General features: G+C 46.2%; 1 protein-coding gene across 1 annotated transcript; it reads right to left on the bottom strand.

The window, feature by feature from the left end:
• Positions 1-1315: 1315 nt before the first annotated feature.
• On the bottom strand, positions 1316-1975 carry SNRPF (small nuclear ribonucleoprotein polypeptide F). The gene is made up of 3 exons (XM_090030280.1): positions 1769-1975; positions 1557-1682; positions 1316-1458 (listed from the first exon to the last, which is right to left on the bottom strand). Exons 1-3 carry the CDS (start codon positions 1958-1960, stop codon positions 1390-1392), a joined length of 387 nt encoding a protein of 128 aa, XP_089886406.1. The 5' UTR covers positions 1961-1975; the 3' UTR covers positions 1316-1389.
• Between the last annotated feature and the right edge of the window lie 17819 nt (positions 1976-19794).

Below are 19794 nucleotides of genomic sequence, written 5' to 3'. Positions count from 1 at the left end.
GATCAGTTCATTTTTAGGCCCATGGTTTTGTGAACATTATGCTGAGGTCAAGCAGGAATGCTCTAGGGAGCAGGACCTTAGTACACACGCACCACAACCTGCAATTTAGGTATTAGCACTGGTGTCCAATCAGCACCAAGAAAGCGAAACCACTTGATTATACAGAAGGAAGCCACAAGTCATGTGGGTGTGCGTGTAGCCCAATACCCCCTTTTATCTTAAGGCACTGCACTAGAGGGGCTGTTATGATCTTGAGTGCTAGGGCTATACAGAAGCGGAGAGGTCCTTAGCCTAAAATCAGGGAGGAGACAGGGCAGATCTGCCCCTTACAGACCAACTCAAAGCAGGAATGTGGCCAGTTCAGCAGCTTGCTGCTCACAAAAGCTTGTGCTGTGCCTCTGCTGTGGACAAGGTCTGCAAAGTGGGAGTTTACCCTCCTCTGCCTTCTGTCTTGTGGCATTAGGAGCCATGAGCCAGCCCTCACAGGCACAGGCCAGGGTTGGGGCTTGGAGGGAGCACTGAACAGGGGGCCCTGCCTTGAGCAAGGGGCCAGGGCATCAACTCCAACAAGGTCCCTCCCAGCCCTACAATTCCTATGATCCTCCAACAGGGGGGCCCAAACTTTTCAGCATGCAGGCTGGATAGGTGATGCCAGGTCCCTTCAATGGGCGCAATCCAGCTGTGGGGTGTTGCATAGCTTGACTGATTTGCCCATCCAGGGAGGAACAGAGCAGCCCTGACCCAGCCACATGGGAAAAGGGGAGAGAGGTAGCTCTGGATGAGCAGTGAAGTGGCTCCTATATACGTGTGGAGCTTCACATCAGCAAACTTGATTAATCAAGTCTGCTGAAGCACAGAAATTGATGTGCTTCAGTAGCCTCCCATGTGATGTGTATCGGTGTCCCCATGCTGAAAACATGGTGGCGGGGTGCTTTGAAATAAGTCACGTTTGATGAGCGTTAGTTCAAAGTGCCCTGCTACCATTTTTTCTGCAAAGGTTGCCGCGCGCCCCCAAATGTGCAACACGCTGGTGCTTTTCATTAAGATGGCTCAGCAATTAAAGTGCCTGTACCATCCCACAGCACATGTAAAAATGTCCTAGACACGTATGTGTGCATATGCAGGGGAAGAGAGCAGCCAGCCCCAAACCAGACACCTGCAGGGGGTCAGGCTGAAGCAACCTGGATCCAGACACTTGGGGGGAGCAAACAGAGCAGCCCCCAATCCGGATGTGCAGGGACAGGCCCAGCCCTGCCCACCCTTGGCTGCAACAGCCTGGCCAAGACTGGCACCCATGTGCTTCACTTCTGCTCTGGGCGGCCAACGGGCTCCCCTGGGCTGTAACCTCCCTCCAGAGCGGGAAACCTCACGGCACCAGCACCCGCCGAGTTACCTGATGAGGACCTCGCCCAGGTGGCCCGACAAGGCGCCGTCAATGTACTCTTCCGTGTTCGCCAGCTGGGGACACACGGACACACACACACACACACGTGTTAGAGCCACCTCAGAGTCCCCCATCTCCCCTCAGCCCATGCGGCCGCGGGGCCCAGCCTGACCTGCATGTTCATGTAGCCATCGACAGAGACGAGGTAGCCCTTGTACTCCATGCCCCACTTCAGCTTCACCATCACGGGCTTCCCCGTCAGCCCGTTCAGGAAGGGCTTGGGGTTCAGCGGCAGGCTCTGTGGACGACAGCGGCAGTCAGCGCGGGCTCGCTGCCCCCCGGCCCCGGCCCCGGCCCCGGCCCCGGCCCCGGCCCCGCCCTCACCATGGCAACGCGGCGCGGCAACGGCGACAGCGCCCAACGAACAAAAAATTGCTCCTGGGCTCCACGTGAGCCCGCCGGAGGCTTGGAATGGAAGAGGCGGAAATGACATCCAACAACCACACTTCCGGGCCCAGCGTGCCGGGACCTCTCACCTTTCACCCTCCTCTCGGCCCGCCCAGTCCTGGCGCCCATTGGAGCTGGGGCCCAGCGCGCCAACGGTAGGCTGCGCACTCATTGGCCACACTCCGAGGCTCCCGCGATTGGGTACCGTAATGTCCGGAGTCCTGCGCTTCTACTTTTGTAACGGGGAGAGGAGGGGAGGGGAGAGGAGCGGGCGATCCCGTGCGCAGGACAGCCCCGCGCTTGCTGGCCCCGCTCCGCGGGCGGCTGCAGGGCGCGGTGGAGACGGGGCAGGCGCTGCCCGGGGGGCGCTGGGAGGGGGCTATGGGGCGGCTACCGCGATTTGGGGGTGGCTGTAGCCTCAGCCCGCAGCCGCTGCCTCCCGCCCCTCCGGGGCCCGGACCTGGTAGGGCAGTCGTTACGTCAGTGCCGCTTCGCAGGACTAGCACGACGGTATTAGTGCCTTGGCAGAGTGAGTGCAGAGCCCCGGGGGCGGATAGCCCTGTGTAGGCAGTGCCGGCTGATATTTTAACCTGGGTTGGCACAACTGGCAAGTAAAATTAGATCCTCAGCGATTTCATGCAGTGGGTAAAGGTCCTGCTCTGGCTGGCTTCAAACCAAGTGGGCAAAGCTACCTTGGAGTGATTTCGGTGGCATTTTTTTCTTGAAATAGCGTATCTGTGTGCATGTAGACACAGGTATAGGAGCATAAAAAAGGCTTTTGCCAGTCTAGCCTTTTCACTCAGGAAATAGGTATAAGCTGTGTGGAGTTTGCTGGTATAGCTATCCTCATGAATATTTTCCATTGTAGACGAGATCTCTGAGTTAGGAAGGAAAAAATCTCCAGGAAGAGGTGATGAGGACTGTAAAGAAATCATGGAAAGTACATTTATGGATATTTTACGTGTATCTGGAGCCATCAGTTGCATGTGCAAATGGTGTGCAGCCTCAGTCAAGGGAGGCCCTTCAGAAATGCGGCTCTGAAAACACTGGAGGCTGCGCCAAAAAATAACGGGGCTTCCTCAATAGTCAGCTGTTGTCTCCTGCTGTTGGCAAAGGTTTGCTGTTTTATGTGCTGTTGTTTCTTTTATGTTTTGACACTAATGAGTTGGAGCTGAAATCATGCACTGGGGAACACAAAGTGATCTGTATGAAAAGTAAATGAATCCGTACGCGTGTCAAAGAGGGGGAGAAATCGGGCATTGCACAGAAGGAATGTGGAAGCTGCGCTTTCACAGAGACTTCTCAATAGAAATGTGCAGCTGGCTTCGAATCACAGGAATTCCTCAAGAGTTGGTGATGTTAGCCATTTTAGAAATACAGAAGGACTCAGATGGCACAGGGACAAGAGAAGGAGAAATTGAGAGGAGAGATCCAAACCCCCTTAGGGGACTCTGACCTAAGCCCAAAGAAAGTTCCTGAATGGTGAGGAAAATGAGGCAGGGAAATAGGAACAGAGAATTGGGTTCAGTCCTCTTGGATCTCAGGCAACCGTACCATATTATCCCATTCATAAACCGATAAGCTCCAAATGCACCTAAGCATGGATTCTTTTATCTGAAGTTGGATATTTCTTGTGCTGTCTAAAGTGACAAATGTGTGGAGCCCTTGTAAAATTTGTATGACTTTTTATTTTGACTGTCACGTGTCACTGAAGAGAAAAACAGCATACCCGACTGCCCGCAAGTTTGGAGTTGTGGGGAAAGGTGTGCTCAGACCACTGGGAGTCAGCATTCGTGCTGGGAATCTAGGACAGACAAACGGTAGCAGATCCGGAAGCAGGGCAAAGTGCAGATCTTCCCTGCTTCCTTTGGCTGTGCCACACATGCACAGTGAGCTCCAAGCTCACCAGCTGATTAGGGCAGGGTCTGGCCAGAGCACCTGCTTGTGTGCAACTCCAGAGCACAGGGAGTAAATGTTGCTGCTGTTCACTCTTTCCTTCCCCCTTCCTCACTGCTAAATTCATAGTGTTCCGCATTCTCAGTTTTTACTCATTTTTCAATGATAAATTCCCTGATTTTTTTAAGTCATTCAGTTTTTACTGATTTACACCCATTGTTCAGTTCAAATCCCTGCTAACTGGCACAAATGGCCCATACAGAACCCACGTAAATCAAAGGAAACCTGTATACTATTTAGTATGCTGATCGTTCATACACGTTTAAATGGTTTCTACATTTGTATTACAGCAAGAAATAGTTGTACTTGCCAGAAGTAGCATCATCTGGTGTCATAACTGTCATAACTCCCTATCGTAGTATCCATAAACAAGGATTTAAAAAAATTAAAGTCCAACCTTTGTATAACAATATTTCTTTTTCTTAAGTTTTTTGTGTAAAAATTCAGGTTTTCATAAACTGATTTTGAATTATTAGAAAAACAACAAAGAACAGCAAGGTTAGGCTAAACTTTTGTATACAAACCTACTTTTCGTGTCCCATCAATCTAATCGTTTTTCCAGAAATCCTGGTTTGCATAGGCTCACATGGTTTTCTTAAGTGTACCCTCACTCTTGTTGAGCTTCTTGCTCTCTTGGATGTAGTCCAGTTTTGAAATAAGCATTCTGCATCCACTGATCCAGTGGGGTACACTCAAAGCTCATCATGCAACTTTACTAAAATTGGGAAGTGTGTCTTGGGTATTCCAACAAGCCAGCACATCCAGTTCCACATTGTCATGGATGGGCATGTTCATGTAGGTAGTGTATTCACTTTTAAGATGCAAAATTTCATCTTTGGTGGCAAATGGTTGAAACACTCTGGCATAGTGGTCATAGTCTGCTGCAAAATTCACCTCGAGGTAGGGGTTCAACACCTGGATGACAGTCCAAAAACAATCTTTGGTGCCGAACACTTTGTGGTTTAAATTACACGTTACAGTTGCCTTTCATTTTTTGCAGAGAACAGTGTTGACATCTTTGAAAGCTTTTTTGGTTCTTTCATGTTCCACAGTCAGAAGGATTTTAAGAAACAATTGTGTTTTCTCGCCATACGTTTTTGTTGCAGCTTTTGTGTTCAATTCAGATTATATTTTGTTTGTTAGTATGTGGTGAACATCTGTATTAGAAAATGTTGTGTTGACGGGAGCAGGGGAGAACTCCATTGCTTTTTGCATTTCAGACAGAGAATCCAACTTCTCAATAATGAACAAGACCTTGGTGCACAGAATCTGGTGGTCACTGAGATTATTTGCCTGTCTCTTCAGAGTTTCTGCTTTAGTGCCGACAAATTCAGGGTGATCTAAAATATGCATTAGCACAGTCCATGTCTTATTTACATGACATGCAGCCAGGTAGAAACCCATTTGCCGAAGCAGCACAACAGGAGTTGGTAATCAGCAGTCAAGTCTGCAGTTGTCTTGCACTTTATAAAACAAAGCCTTCAGCTTGTTTACATGCTTGAAAACAGCCCCAAGTCCAGCGACAAGAGATTCCACATCTCTCATTTCTTCAACAGCTGTGGCTGATGATAACACAACATGAAATGAGCGAGACAAGTAACTTGTAATAGTGATTGAGTTTTGTCTCCCGTGAAAACTTAGCCATATAGGAGGCAGAATCTGTGTTAGTGGTGGCCACATTTCCCTAAGTCAGTTGGTACATGTTTAACCATTGGTGATGTGTAGGGGCTGCGCGCAGCTGCACGTGCACCCCCTGAGCATGACAGTGTACCCCCTACGAAAAGGCACCGCTGACACTGCTGGTGGCGCCTGTGGGTGGTCACCGCTCACCACTCCTGCAGCTAACACTGCTGGTGGCATCTAAACTGGTGGTCCGCAATTGCCGCTGGCCGCTGCTGAAGCTGCAGGTGGCATCTGTGGGTGGTCGCCAACCGCTGGTCAGTGCTCACCATCCCCTGCCGCTGACAGTGCCACAGCTGCCTGCAGCAGCTCCACACTTACCGCTGACAGTGCCACTGCCGCCTGCCGGAACTCACCATGCCCCCCCAGCCACCAGGGGCATGTGGCATTCATGTCTCTAACATTGCATTTACTGTTGCATGGATGCTTGGGGTATCAGTAAAAGGGATAAATGTCACATCTGCACAAAATGGTGGAGGTTTTATGGCTTTGAAATCAAAAAATGAAAACAAAAGGTTGAGAATTGGGCGGTCCAACACATCAGGGGATTCATCAAAAATCAAACTGGACACCACATTCCATTAATTCTTTCAATCACTTTAGATACTAGAGCTTCATCATTTTCTCTGAGATACTTATGTGTGAAGTTGTCTGCGTTAGGAAGAGTTTTTGCTGCTGGACAGTATTGCCGCACAGTCACCCATTGGTTCCTCCTCAAGAAACTGGTTGCCCAGCAAGGCATACAGTACTCACAAATTCATTAACACAGTTGTGTTGGGTTCTCTCTTGCATTAATGCCCTGTTAAAGGCTGAAGATATGGCCTGTTTATCCCTAATCTTCCATTCTTTTTTTAAATTTTAATGTGTTACTTGCTTTCTGCATTTTCATTTATCCTGTTGGCATGAGAACTGACTTCAGTGCCGCAGTACTTGCAGTGCAATGCATCTGTTGAGCCTGGACAAATTAGGATCCTAATTACTGCTATGCTGAAATAGCAGCTGCAGGGTCCGGTCAACAAAAGGGTGGAACTTCGCCCCTTAGACCACTTACAACCTAACCTCCCATATCTAATCACCAGTAAAATGCACCGGAGAATTAATTGAGGACTAAATTGACTAATTAACCAATCACTCCACAGAACCACAGGTGTTATAGTTCATTAATAAGATGGTTTATTTAGAATAACCTTACACAAATATCACAGATGTTAAAACACTTATGAGCACCAGTAACACCAGTGGAATAGGGAGTTATATTTCAACAGCCAATAGAATGGAGCCCAAAAGGCTATAAAGGAACAAAACCTCTGGTGTAGATCCAACATGAGGAACAACTGAAAACCTCACGGAACTGCGAGAGGGAGAGACAGGATAGGGTAATACAGTAATAGGGCAGGGAGGCTGCTACACCTGCGCACTGCATACGCAGTGGGGAATACTGGGGAGCTGACTTCTTCCTGTCCTGAGAGTAGTCCTGTGGTAGAGGACATATCCTCACATATCCTCAGGCCATGGCGACTGGGCTGAAACTCCATGCTCCTGGCATTCAGTTTGACCGAGGACCAAACACTCACAGATACTTGCTCCTGATTTACGACAATTAACTGACTAAAACCACCCAGGAACCTTCATCCTCTCATTGGACATCACACATACCACCCAAACCTCAGAACATATCATACGCGCACACACACGACACACTAAAAAAAACCCCATGAGCTATCAATCACCACCCTTTTATAGTCCTGGTGCTCATGGCCCCATTCAAGTAGAGCACATGGCACCATTTCTGCACACAACACTATGTTATGGGTAGGGTCTCAGGTGGTGACAGTCCTCTAAAGAATGGGTCATGCAAAGGTCAAAGCATGACCCACTTTGCAACATCTCTATACAGACCATGACACAGCTCTCACCTTTGCCTCTACACATGCCCCTCTTCACCTTCCTGTTTACTCTTTGAAAACTTCTAAACACTGGTTTTCATGGACATATTCACATAGAGATTTATGTATTCTACTCACCTTTTACTTTTTCCCCCCTGTGTACAGCAGCCCCATTTCATAAAAATAAATACAGTAAAATCCCTGTTATCTGGGATTTTATTAACCAGAAAACTCTATTAACCGGAAATTCAGTGGCAGGGAGCACATGGTGCCTGCCTTTCTTCCCTGGCTGCATTCTCACCTCTCCCCCCTGCTGCAGCAGCCTGCTGCTGGGCTGCCCTGGTATTTGGGCAGAGTGGGGTGTGGTGCATGGCTGGATGTGGAGGGGTGGGAACCCGGTCTCGAGACTGGCACTGGTATTGACACCTACCCCCCACCCAGGGTCAGAGTTGGGAGCCCCACACCCCCAAGTAGCGACTGCAACCCGGTGGGCCTGTGTGGAATGGCTGGGTACAGCGCCCACCACAGGGAGTGAGGTCAGGCTCTCCTGCTGGCTCCCCCACCCCCGGAGCTCCCAGCTCCCAGCACCTGGGGCAGGGCTGAAGCCAGAGCTAGCTGGGGGAGCTATCAGTGAGTACAGGGAGGGTGGGGGAAGGAGACGCAGCTCTTGTTGCTATACACCTCCCAGAAAGGCTGTGGGCTGGGGGGCTGTGCCAAGCTCTTCCTGGGGGGTGCATGCCCCCAGATCTGTGCGTGGGATGAGAGTCAGCTGCTGTTGCAGGCTTGGGCTGGCAGCGACATCAGGCCCTTCCCTGTGCTCCAGGTGGGTGGCAGCCTGCTCTTGTCCCGTGCGCAGAGCTGGGGGCCTGCAACCCTCGGGAGGGCTGCTGGGCTACACCAGGAGCACTGGGAAGAGACTGGTGTCTCATTCCATGCATAGATCTTGGGGCAGCCCCCCCAGGAAGAGGCTGGTATAGCCACAGCCCTCCCAGGGGGCTTGTAGCAGCAAGAGCCATGCTCCCCCCCACCCCTGCACCCTCTGACAGCTCCCCCTGCTTTGCTCCCTGCTGCAGCCCCAGAAGTGGCTGACAGGCCACACTGCACCCCTCCCCCTGCCCTGTCTCTAGTTCCAGCCTTCCTCCCTCCCTCACCTGTAGGCAGACTGCCTATCTTGTATGCATACCACCCCAGCCTCTGGCTTCTTTACTTTTCATTCCATCCAGGAAGAGCACACATCAACTGTTAAAACTTCCTCAGCCCGACGAAGGGTTTTTGGACCCAAAAGCTTGTTTAAATTTTTTTTTTCCAACTATTTAAATTGGTCTAATAAAAAATACCAGATTCACCCAAAGAACTTTGTCTGCCTATGTCTTTAGACCAACACAGCTACAACCTACAGCCCTCAGATATCAAAGACATTCACTTTACCCTGTAAGACTGCTGTACATATTGTGGTATGTGACTCATTTCCAGCCATAGTTAACATGTATTTTATTTTTTCTATATGAGTGCTTTCTTTCCCTTTTTCTGATAACTTTTTATTTCAGTTTTGAACAGCACCTTCAATCAAACAATGTATATAATTTATTTAGTTTCAGTTTAACAATTTATAGAAGTTTCTTTTCCTGAAATAACAGAATAAGATTTGACCCTTTTTCTCTAATAAGCATTTTTTACCCAAGGTGCAACCAACATATTATAATATCTTATAGTATTATGAGATCCCTGATGCCCTCTTTGACTAGTATGCATATAGCTCTTAGCACTGTATCAGTATAGGAGTGTCATTAGTCTTTCCTGACTCTCCCTCCTTGCTAATTTCCACTTTAGCAAGTTACTCTGCAGAGAGTGAAAAGGGCTAAAAGAGTAAGTAGGAGAAGACTAGAATGATCCTCAGAACTGACCAGTACACATTTCCATTCCTCTCCCCAGCTGCAGTCTGAAACCTACTCATGAATACAGAGAAGACTATACAACCATAAGAGTATATGATGGAAGGACCCTAGGAGTAGGTCTACACTGCATGCTGTAGTTAGTTCAGTATAGTAATACCTGAGCTAAATGAGCTAGCTTAAACAACAGAAGTAATCATGTCATGACAGCAGGGAGCTTCACCCAGGCCATAATAAATCCAGCTTCTCAACCCCATGCTACCATGGCTAGATGGCTTGCAGGACCTATGTTTATTTAAAGAACTAGCTTGAATAGGTCTATGCTTCACTATAATGAGCAATGTAGGGATGGTGTAAAGAGCTTGGCTGGTTTAGTCCAGAAAAACAAATGCTAAGAGGGAATCTGCTCTTTATAAAGATGGTGGGATGTGCGTGGAATAAAAGAGCGAAAAGAGCTAAAGCAGCAGTTCCCAAACTCTGACAGATTGCACACTACCAATTTAAAATGATACAACCTTAAGTACCACCAGCAAACTTTTGTCATATAAAGTAATTATAATAAAACTCTTAATACATACCACTAACAGGTTGTCTGTCTACCACTAGTGGTACCCATACCACAGATTGGGAACTGCTGAGTTAAAAGGACAACGCTGGCACAAGAACAAATGAGTATAAAGTGGCCATAAAAGTATACTACACTACAGAGAGCTTAGATTTAAAGTTACTGTATTCTGTTTGCCAAACAATCAATAGCTGTTTAAACTGTTATCCATATACTAGTGAATTGCTCATCAAGAATGATGGATGAATTTCAGATAACTAAAACAAACAGATTTTAGGGCTGTGCGAAGTTTCAGTTGCTGATTCGATTTGGCAGAGATTTGGTGGCCAAATCTCTGAATCCAAATCGAATCAAGAGACCCTTTAATCCCTCCGCATCGAATCAGAACCCTCCAAGTCAATTCAGAGAGATTTGGAGAGATTCAATGATTCGGACATAGACACAGCTTTAAATGTTTTTTCTACATACCTCAAGGTACCAGGCAGTTCATGAATGCTGATACTGGGGTAGATGGAGCATCCCACGGGAGTGCGGGGAGGTCCCCAGCGTGCTCAGCAGTGGATCAGAAGCACTCCCGATCCACTTCCGGGTCTGCCAGGGAGCACGCTTGGTGCCCCCCGCCCCGGCTTGGTGACTGGTGCCTCCTGGGTCTGGGGTGGTAGCCGGGGTCCCCACGCACCGATCGCCAAGCCAGAGGGGTGTGGGGGAGGGGAAGGGGTCCACGCTTCTGTGGGGCTCTCCATCCGCCCCATCATCTCAGCATTCACAAGCCATGCCTGGTACCTCGAGGTATGTAGGAAAAAACAGTTAAAGCTGTGTCTATGACCAATTGACTCTTCGGATTCAGCCGAATCAAGTCAGGGACAGTGATCCGAATCAACGAATTGAATCACTGTCCCCAATTTGGCCCAAATCCAAATCAAATATGGCCTCTTTCGCACATCCTTAATAGATTTTACTTTTTATATTTATTAAATAAATATTTATAAAAAACAAAATAGGCGGAACATTTGAAGATACCAGTCTCTTCCTGGACTTGATTGTTTTCCCTTTACCTGTTTTGGGAGCTGTGAATAAGAACAATTTATCAGGCTCAAGTAGCTTTATTTCATGTGCTAATTCTTTAGAGAGTAGATGATACAGTGGACCTCAGTTCTTCTGGTCTGCTAGTGGTTTCCATAAGTGCAAGTGGGGTCTATATTGACAACCCTACATTCAGCAGCCCCTCAGAAGACATCCCTTCATGGCCATGAAATACTATCAAGAAAACAGAAATTGATTTTTGTTAGGTTGTCTTTTGTGCGTGTGTGTTAGGTCAAAATTAATGCTTGATGAGTGGAAAATATGCTTGTATGATTGATGCTGAAGGAAAAATAATAGTCTATCCAAATGGAAAAAACAGAACCTCTATAATACTATCAAGGTGAAGAAGACCTCAGGTTATGTGCTTCCAAGGTATAAATCAGGCACATGAAACCTGCCTGAGCAAAGCTGTAATGTATGTATTAAGTGTTATTCTCTGTGGCTGCTATTTTTCTTTATTCACTTTTCTTTTGCTATGGGCCTAGTGCCCATGTATATGGAAAACATGCACTTCACTAAGGCTACAGACTGAGCAATAGTATATGTGCCCATTTCCAGACCTGGATTTGAACGTAGTGACAGGACATGAGAAGAAGACTTTTGGAAATACATATCATCACTCGGTATATTTAGAATGCAAATGTACTGTACTTGATATACTTAACAGTGGCCACAACATGTTCAAGGGGAGACTGCCACTAAACTCATGCATGGGGACCTGAAAAGGGGAGAACTGTATGGTGCTGAAAAAAAACAAAACGTATCCATGACATCAAATTAAGGTCTTAAATGTGAGATGTAGTATATATATCTGCTATAATCTTTACAATATTTTTTTTCTTTTTGATACTCTCTTTGTTCTAATATTGATATTTAACATAACTTGGTTACTAACAATTTCATTTCAGATACCAAAAAATCTGGAATTCAGCTACGGCTTAGAGACCAGTGATTACATGCACAATGGTGAACAGATTAACCATTTATTTGCAGGTATCAAGGCTGTCACTCAAACTGGCAGCACCTCAGAAAAAACCAAAGCTTATAAAAAATTGTCTGGATTGGAAATGACAGCCATGCATGCATGAATGCATTTGTATGGCTGGAAGATTGTTGAAGTGTGAAGTGAAGAATTTTTTTTATCATAATTACTGTATTTCATAAGGGAACACTGACCTGCTACATGATATGTATGAGTGGAAACAGAAAGAAATTTCATTCTCCTATCATCTTTGTCTCCTAAAGATCGCCATATTTGAACAAAACTTATTTATTTAATTCCTTCTGCATTTATGTAGACATTTACTGTACTCTGTGTAAGTGAAGCAGAGTAGTTTTTTGAGAGACTAATTAGAAGCTGCATGCTAGGAAATCTTTTTGTGATCGTACCACCATAACGAATTGATCTGTCTTTACCAATGTGTGTTTCACTTAATGGGTTTTTAAAAATGAATTTCCCACATTGTTAGTGAGGGGATTTAGAGCATAAATGTGGCATATTTTTACTTCTCAAACATCAAAAATAAAATATTTAAATGTAAATATTTTTGAGAAATCATAGGTAATTTCCTTGGTGACTGGTTTCTACTTCTAGGACTTTATACTGATACTCAGCATGAGAACATGAACGTGCCAATTAATACCAACTAAGGTGCTCCTATGTGGGTAAGGACAAAGTGCATAGTATATCTGTCTGACTCTCAGCAGCATTATAGCCTCCTAAACCACCCAAATTAATCTATGCTACATTTATTTTCAGGCATGGAACTAACTTTACTGTGGAACGAGTAGGAGGCCAAAGGAGTATAAAATGTAGTTCAATGTTTTTATAATATCAGCTGTTTGAGAGGCTGGATGGGTCAAGGGTTGCAGCATGGAAAACAGACCTAAAGAAAACAAGAATAAGCAGCCCCAAGTTAGTACAAACCACTCTCAGGTGATTTCTTTCTACAGGACTACATAAGGCAACTGTATTTTTTATCATTGGCATTCTTGATATTGATGAATGCTACACTGAGAAGGGAGATTAACATTAAGGTTTCAATACACTACACTCTAAAGTAGCTAACAGGCTCTTTCTTAAGATTTCTGGGTGTTGACTTTATTTGGGTGATGCAAGACTCTCGTAAAATGGAAAACTAAATACTAATTTAATGCATGTTTCAAAAGCAATCTGTCTACCTAATGTAGTAGGCAGATAGGTTGTTTTATAATGAAGGATGTCTGATCTTCCCACCTACATAAAATCAGATGATGCAGACTAGCAATCTGTAATTGTTTACATGGTAATCTAAGGACACTAAGCATGGGCCTGAGAGTACAGAGATTTGGGTCCTGGTTGCACTCCTTGCCACTGGCTTGGCAAGTGGCCTCAGGCAAATTTTATAAGCATTTGGGCTCAACTTCTGTATCTGTGAAACAGAAACACTGGTGATGTTATTCCATTAGTAGGCATTGATGTCCTCAGGCAAGCTTGGAACAGACATTGTACAAACACAGCAAGAGACAACTGCTTTCATGAAGAGATCCGAAGACAAAGGCAGGGAAAAAGGAAGCAGCATTAATCCTATTTTACAGATGGGGAACTGAGGACAGGAGGATAACAGCATTTACTGCTCTGCTTCCCTTACAGAAGGCATTGCAAGGACTTACTGATTTGTGTAGGTCAAGCTCTGTAAACATATAAAGCCCCATGGTACACAAAATAGTCTTCCTGTCTGTGGGCAGGCAGAAATGGGATGTTGAAATGCCTGTGTTCCAAGACTGCATGTAAATAGGTCAGAGATATGGTAGATACGCAACTGTCAACTCCAATTAGTTATTGTGATGACCTACTGTACTTCCGCTCCATAGGTATTATAAATGCTGTTCTGCCCATGAATTAGGCCTTGGTGAGAAGCTGAATTTAAGCCTACTATTGTATTAGAATGTCCACTCTGTTTTGCCACACTACAGACATACAGGCAGGCAGAACACCCTCCTAAGGCTCATTAGGGGAAATCTCACTGAGCTTTCCGTGAACCCAGAGAGCTCTCTTGAATGGTAGTCCCTGGTGCATGCTCGCAGGGTAGGCATGTTCCCACAGCACCCTGCTGATCCCATGTGAACAGATTCTCAGCTCCCTGCTGACTGGAGAATGTATTGCTTACCCCATCCTCACCCGCCACTGACAGCCTTCATAATAATAACCTGCTTGGTAGACAAGTGACATAGCAGAAATTCTGACAACTCATTAGACTACGATACAGTCAATTCCTGCCAAGCGTTGCCATTATCAATTTAACGTGACTTAAATAATACAGGACAACAAGATTTGAGGCAGTGGAGGGGTGAATGACAGAGAACTAACACTGCTCAGCAATCCCTTTCTCTTGGAGGAGAGTTACTACATATGGTGATTCAGTGAAGAATACATGAGAAGAAAAACTGCCAGTATGACAAAATGCATAGGAGAAAAAAAAAGGAAACCAGTAGGGTATGATACTATAATAAAATCATAGTCATTCAAAAAGATGCGAGGGCACTAGACATACATACCCACAAACACCCACCAACACACACACACTGTCTGCCATTAAGCTAACTGAATCCAATTTTAAGGTTCTGGGTCTAATTTACATTTATATTGTGTATGTTTTCTCTGTCTCTTTAGGTCAGGAATTGTGGTCAAAGTGAAAATAAGAAGAAAAAGAAACTGTGAGACTTGTCTGATCACTGCAGTAATACAATGGGGGCTCATCTGGTCCTACAGGCCCATGTTTTAAAATGCTGCATTGAGCTAAATTAGGACTTTCAGCCGAGCCCAGAGCAGTATTGTGAGGTGGTGTCTAATAAGACACACCATCCCTGGAGTGGTGCTTGGAGACATTTGTGAGTCAGAAACATTTCCTCTTGAGTCACAATTCCTCCTCCACTTCTCCCCTTGCTCTGCAAGCTGGGGGTAGTAATTTTCAGCTAAGGGGCGGCGGGGGGCAGGGAGAGGAGGATTGAGGCCCCTGTAGGGAGGGAGGGAGTTGGGCAGGGCTGGAGCTGCTGCCCAGCCAGGTGGTGCATGGGGCTTGTGGCCAGGGGCCACAATGCATGGCTGCTGGGCCCCAGTGGAGAATGAGATGGGGCTATGGGCTGGGGGGGGAGCAGCTCCATGCCTCTGCACACACTCCAGGGGGAAGCAGGGACATATGTCCCCCAGATCTGTGCATGGGGCAGGGGCAAGTGTGAGCTGCCTGCTGCAGGCTTGGGTTTCCCACCCTGCTGCCCTCTCTTGGGGCCTCCACAGCCTGGTGGTTGGGACCTGGTGCGGCAGGGCAGAGCAAGGTTAGGCAGGGAAGTTCCTTGCTGCTGCAAGCCCCGTGCCACCCTGTCAATGCACCTCCTGCCTGCCCAGCAGCAGTGGGAGTGGTGATGCAGGGTTGTGTCCCTTGCTGCTGCTGGGCAGGCAGGGGGTATCTCAACATGGCAGCGTGGGGCTTGCAGTGGCAAGGAGGTTCTCTGCCTGGCTCCATTCTGCCCTGCTGCGTTGGGTCCTGCCTGCTGCGCCCCAGAGGTCCCAGGGGAGGGCAGCAGGGCAGGGAGCCCTGAGCCCACAGCAGGCAGCCTGCACCCACTCTGAGCACAGATCTGGCGGGCACATGCCTCTCTGCCCCCCTCAGAGTGCATGCAGTGGCAGGGAGCTGCTCCCCACCACACTCAAGTCCACAGCTGGCAGCCCACAACTGCTTACCCCACGAGTCTGCTTCAGCCATGATGCCTGTAGGTGAGGGGGAGCCAGGCTCTGCACTCTGCTCCCCACTCAGGCTGTGGCAGCCAGGGCTCAGGCATTGCTGGTGGGGAGCAAAGGGCTGTAGACACGGGTCCCTGGCCCCTTAGCCTTGGCAGCTGGGGGTCCCCTCTAGAAGGGATGGTGGGGGCAGGGAGCTGTGGTTGGGGCAGGGGTGGGCATTTATTTTGGGTTTACTGAGTTTTGGCAAGCTGTTGAGGGCCACATGGGTAGCCTGTCCCCTGACAGTTGCCCTGCCTTCTGGTCACTATCTTGTGACCAGAAGTCCCACCCCCTAGCCCCTAACCTTTGCCACCAGAAGTCCCTCCACTTGCCCTGGAAATACTCCTTTCAGCAAGGGGTTTTGCCATCTCAGAACCAGAAAAATACCAAATTATATTCTAAAAAGTGAACATCTACAACATTCATTAATTTGATTTCAAAGAATATTTTTGTCCTGATTTACATGTTTGTTGTGTAGTGTACATAGAGGTGATAGCACAGTAGCTTAAAATGAAGTCTTACGCTTGTATATTTTGTGAGGAAGAGGGGGAAGAATAGGGGTGGATACAAGATTGTGGAGGGGTGTGGGTGTGCAGGTATGTGGGGCATGGGGGAGGGTGTGGGTGTGGGTGTGGATGTGTCTGTGGGAGGTGTGGGGTGAAGGAGCATGTGGGTGGGTGTGTGGATATTTGGGGTGTGGGTGGGTATGGGGTTTATGGGGGGCTATGTAAAGGGGAGGCTGGCTGGGGTGTGTGAGGGGTTTTGGAGGTCTGTGCATATGGCAGTGCAAGGGGGGTGTGGGTGGATGTGTATGGTGGGGTCTGCATGTGGGACTTGCCCTATGAACACACACACGCAGAGTCTCTCCCTCCCTCATTGCTTTCTCTATCTCTCCCCCTCCCTCATTGCAGGGACATGCATGCATGCACACAGACACCTTCCTGCTCTTGGTTCCGGGGTACCAGAGCGGGCCCCATGCTCCCACGGTCCGGCAAGACAGCCGGGAACCACATGATGCTGCAGCAGCTGACTGTCATGCAGGGAAGCAGTGATAGCTGTGGCAGGCAGAGATTTCCAGGGCTGGGAGTGGGAGGCAGGGCCAGGCTGGCCTTGCTGGTGAGTCCTGCCAGCTTCCCCTGGGTCCTATTGCCCCTGACTGCTGTCATCAAAATTTTTTAGGGGCCCTGCAGGCCACATAGAATGGCCTGGTGGGCTGGATCCGGCCCATGGGCCATATTTTGCCCGCTTCTGGGTTGGGGAGTGAGGGGCACCAGCAGGGCTGGGGGGCTGTGGCTTGGGAGTGAGGGGCCTAGACCTGCATCCTGGTGAGCTAAGGGGGCAGGGAGAGCTCTGAAGTTTTCATCATAAAAAAAACCCAAATCAATTACCAAAATGTATAGGTATTTAGAATTTATTTTATTGTAGGGATTGAGGCACTGGTAGACTTCCAAATTGCTTTAAAATTGTAAATATATGAATAAAACATTGTGTTCAATTGACACCTATATATATAGTGGTATTTAACTTTAATTGAAATTTTTAACGTACAATTTTTAATCAGAGAAAACCAAGATCCCTGGTAATAATATATTTTGTTTTCTACCAGTTTTGACACATACAAGAGTGCAATGGCTTCATTGTTAAATAAGCAAGCAGACAGACTCTTGTTAATACTGCAAACATTTGTAATATTACATACTTATCTCAGCAGAAATCGGTGACCTAAATTCATCTTTTCTGCATCACTGAAACCACCTTTATTTCCACTGCAGCTCTAGGTTTTCCACTGAAAATGCAGGCCACTTTATTTATGTCCCTAAACATGAAGTTAAGTGCCTAAGTCTAGGTTCCCAGCATAGAAGTTATGGGCTTGTAGAAAAATATTCAGATGTAATAATGTAATAATTTCCATATTACTGTATTCTGTTACATATTGTGTTGCAAAATCAGCAGCTTTAAAAAAAAAACCCCAAAACCCCAACAGCTATTTAGGAATATCAAAGCAGATATTTTGAATCTCCTTTGCAAGAAAATAAATCCTTTATTTTTGGGATATAATAGTCTTCCTCAGTGTGGTTTTCTGTAGTGTTCCAGCAAGTCTAGATCACAGGGAAGTGATCAAAGTTTGCTGTAAATTTGTTTTTAAAAAAAACTTTGAAAGTGGCCACTGGGAATTTCTGCCTTTCAGAGAAATATAAACCATGTCTACATATGATTTAAACCAACAGCCTGCGATCAAAATTGTTCAGGCTTGTTAGGCTAGCTTTAAAGAAGGGAAAGATAACTTTAATTACTGTATCCCCAGCTGTACAGTATAAACTTACCACTCCTAGATTATTCAGTGCACAGGTGACCTCCAACAGCTGATGTATTAGAAAAGGGCCATCCAACTTCCAAGTGGCTGGGAGTATACAGTCTACACAACATTCTGCAAAGCTACAGTATGGTATAGTTTCTTTCTTATACATACTGTCTTATTGGCAGGACTTGAACTGTGGAGATACACAAATATTCCAAATGCACTACCAATCTCCCATTGTCACTGGAGGAAGACTTCATAGTTGATCATGGGTAAAAAGAAAGCTTCTGAGATGTCTTAATCTCTTAATTAATAAGCTGAAAAGAGACAAACATGTTTATGGAATTTGCAGGTGATGCTAAATTATGACATGTTACAAACCTCAGTAAACAGAGGTTTACATCAGGTGTAGAGGCTATAAGGATGGATAGGAAATAATGAAATGCAGTTCAGTTCAGGGAAAGGGCAGTTTATCTGGAGAAGATTAAGGAAAACCTAATGACCATTTCTTGGGTGACATGTCTTGGTACCCACCAATAGTGATATCTGACAATACAGCTAGTGGAAGTAGCCTGTTATTAAAAAAAAATCAACGTCTAAAATTCATTTAGGATGAATTGTGGATTCAACTGTACAAAAGTGACCGAACATTATAAAATATTCCAGTCATCTATAACAATAAATGTTTATAGAAAAAGCCACAAAAGGGAAACAGGGAAGCTGAATTAATCCAAACAAAAAGGCTGACTGATATATCCCAAGGACTGTGTTAAATTCTTGTACACTAAACAATAGAAGAAGTCAATGACCTCTAGTGGTATGACAAAAGTTAGGCCTACTTAGTGATCAAAATAATGAGCAGATAAGTGATTATGCAGTCTTTAAAGGAAGGAGGTTATGTGAGGAGTGAGTGACTGAAGAATTCCTGGATAGAAAGGGGGAAACTCTGTCTTTCTTTTGTGCATCTCAAGAATCACTACTTCATGGTGATACCTAGCTTGCAGTGCAAGTTGTAGGGATACCTCACTATCCCTACAGTATTCCCAAGGACCCCAGCCTGAGGCACATGAAACCTTGCTCTTCTCCTTCTCCATCTTCCTCTTATCCCAGATTTATCTCTCTTTCTCTTTCTTTTAGCTTTTTACTTAATGCTGAGACCAGTTGCACTTCACAGGACTAGTATAAAATGAGATGTTCTATCCAGGTATCCATAGCCACATGATGTCCTAGAAGAATGAAATGAACAAACTGTCCAGAGCAGCAAAACTACTATTCCAGTTTCAGCAGGATCTTGTTCTGAGTTTTGTGTGTCTTCATCAATAAACTTACAGGTTTTGGCATGAATTTTCTTGTGCTTTTGACATGATACTGAGCAGGCCAAGGTCTCTTTGTTGAAAATCCCAAACTACCAAAACTTGTTTAACTGATCAGTGCTGCAGTGACAGGGTCATATTAACCTTTTTGACTTTCTGGGACCATTTATTGCTTCAAAACACAGCAGGCCACTGATTTAAGAGGATCCATCTGTGGAGTATAAAGGAGCAAAGACAATTTTCCATTGTTATGACCAGGTCACAAAAACCTTGGATGCAGGTATCATAGTGGACATAGTCTTTCTGGACTTTAGGAAGGCCTTCGACACTGTTTCTCACCCCATACTCATTAAAAAATTAGGCAACTGTGGTGTCGACACCTACACAGTCAGATGGGTCACAAATTGGCTGGAGGGCTGCACCCAGAAAGTGGTGGTGGACAGGTCATTTTCAACCTGAAGAGATATGGGCAGTGGGGTTCCCCAGGGCTCGGTCCTCGGGTCTGTATTCAATATCTTCATCAGCGATTT

The sequence above is a fragment of the Crocodylus siamensis genome, unplaced genomic scaffold (genome assembly GCF_052110815.1).
Source record: "Crocodylus siamensis isolate JL-2025a unplaced genomic scaffold, ASM5211081v1 HiC_scaffold_98, whole genome shotgun sequence".
NCBI lineage: Eukaryota > Metazoa > Chordata > Crocodylia > Crocodylidae > Crocodylus > Crocodylus siamensis.
The sequence above is the reverse complement of the archived record's forward strand: the minus strand, read 5'-3'. Positions and strand labels throughout refer to the sequence as shown.

What these genes read in the sequence shown, in the direction of transcription:
- SNRPF (XM_090030280.1), bottom strand. Translation starts at nt 1,960, where the DNA reads ATGGGCGCCAGGACTGGGCGGGCCGAGAGGAGGGTGAAAGGTGAGAGG. An exon ending in TGCCGCGCCGCGTTGCCATG is followed by an intron (nt 1,683 to 1,768) that starts GTGAGGGCGGGG and finishes TGTCGTCCACAG; the next exon opens with AGCCTGCCGCTGAACCCCAA. An exon ending in ATGGCTACATGAACATGCAG is followed by an intron (nt 1,459 to 1,556) that starts GTCAGGCTGGGC and finishes GTGTGTCCCCAG; the next exon opens with CTGGCGAACACGGAAGAGTA.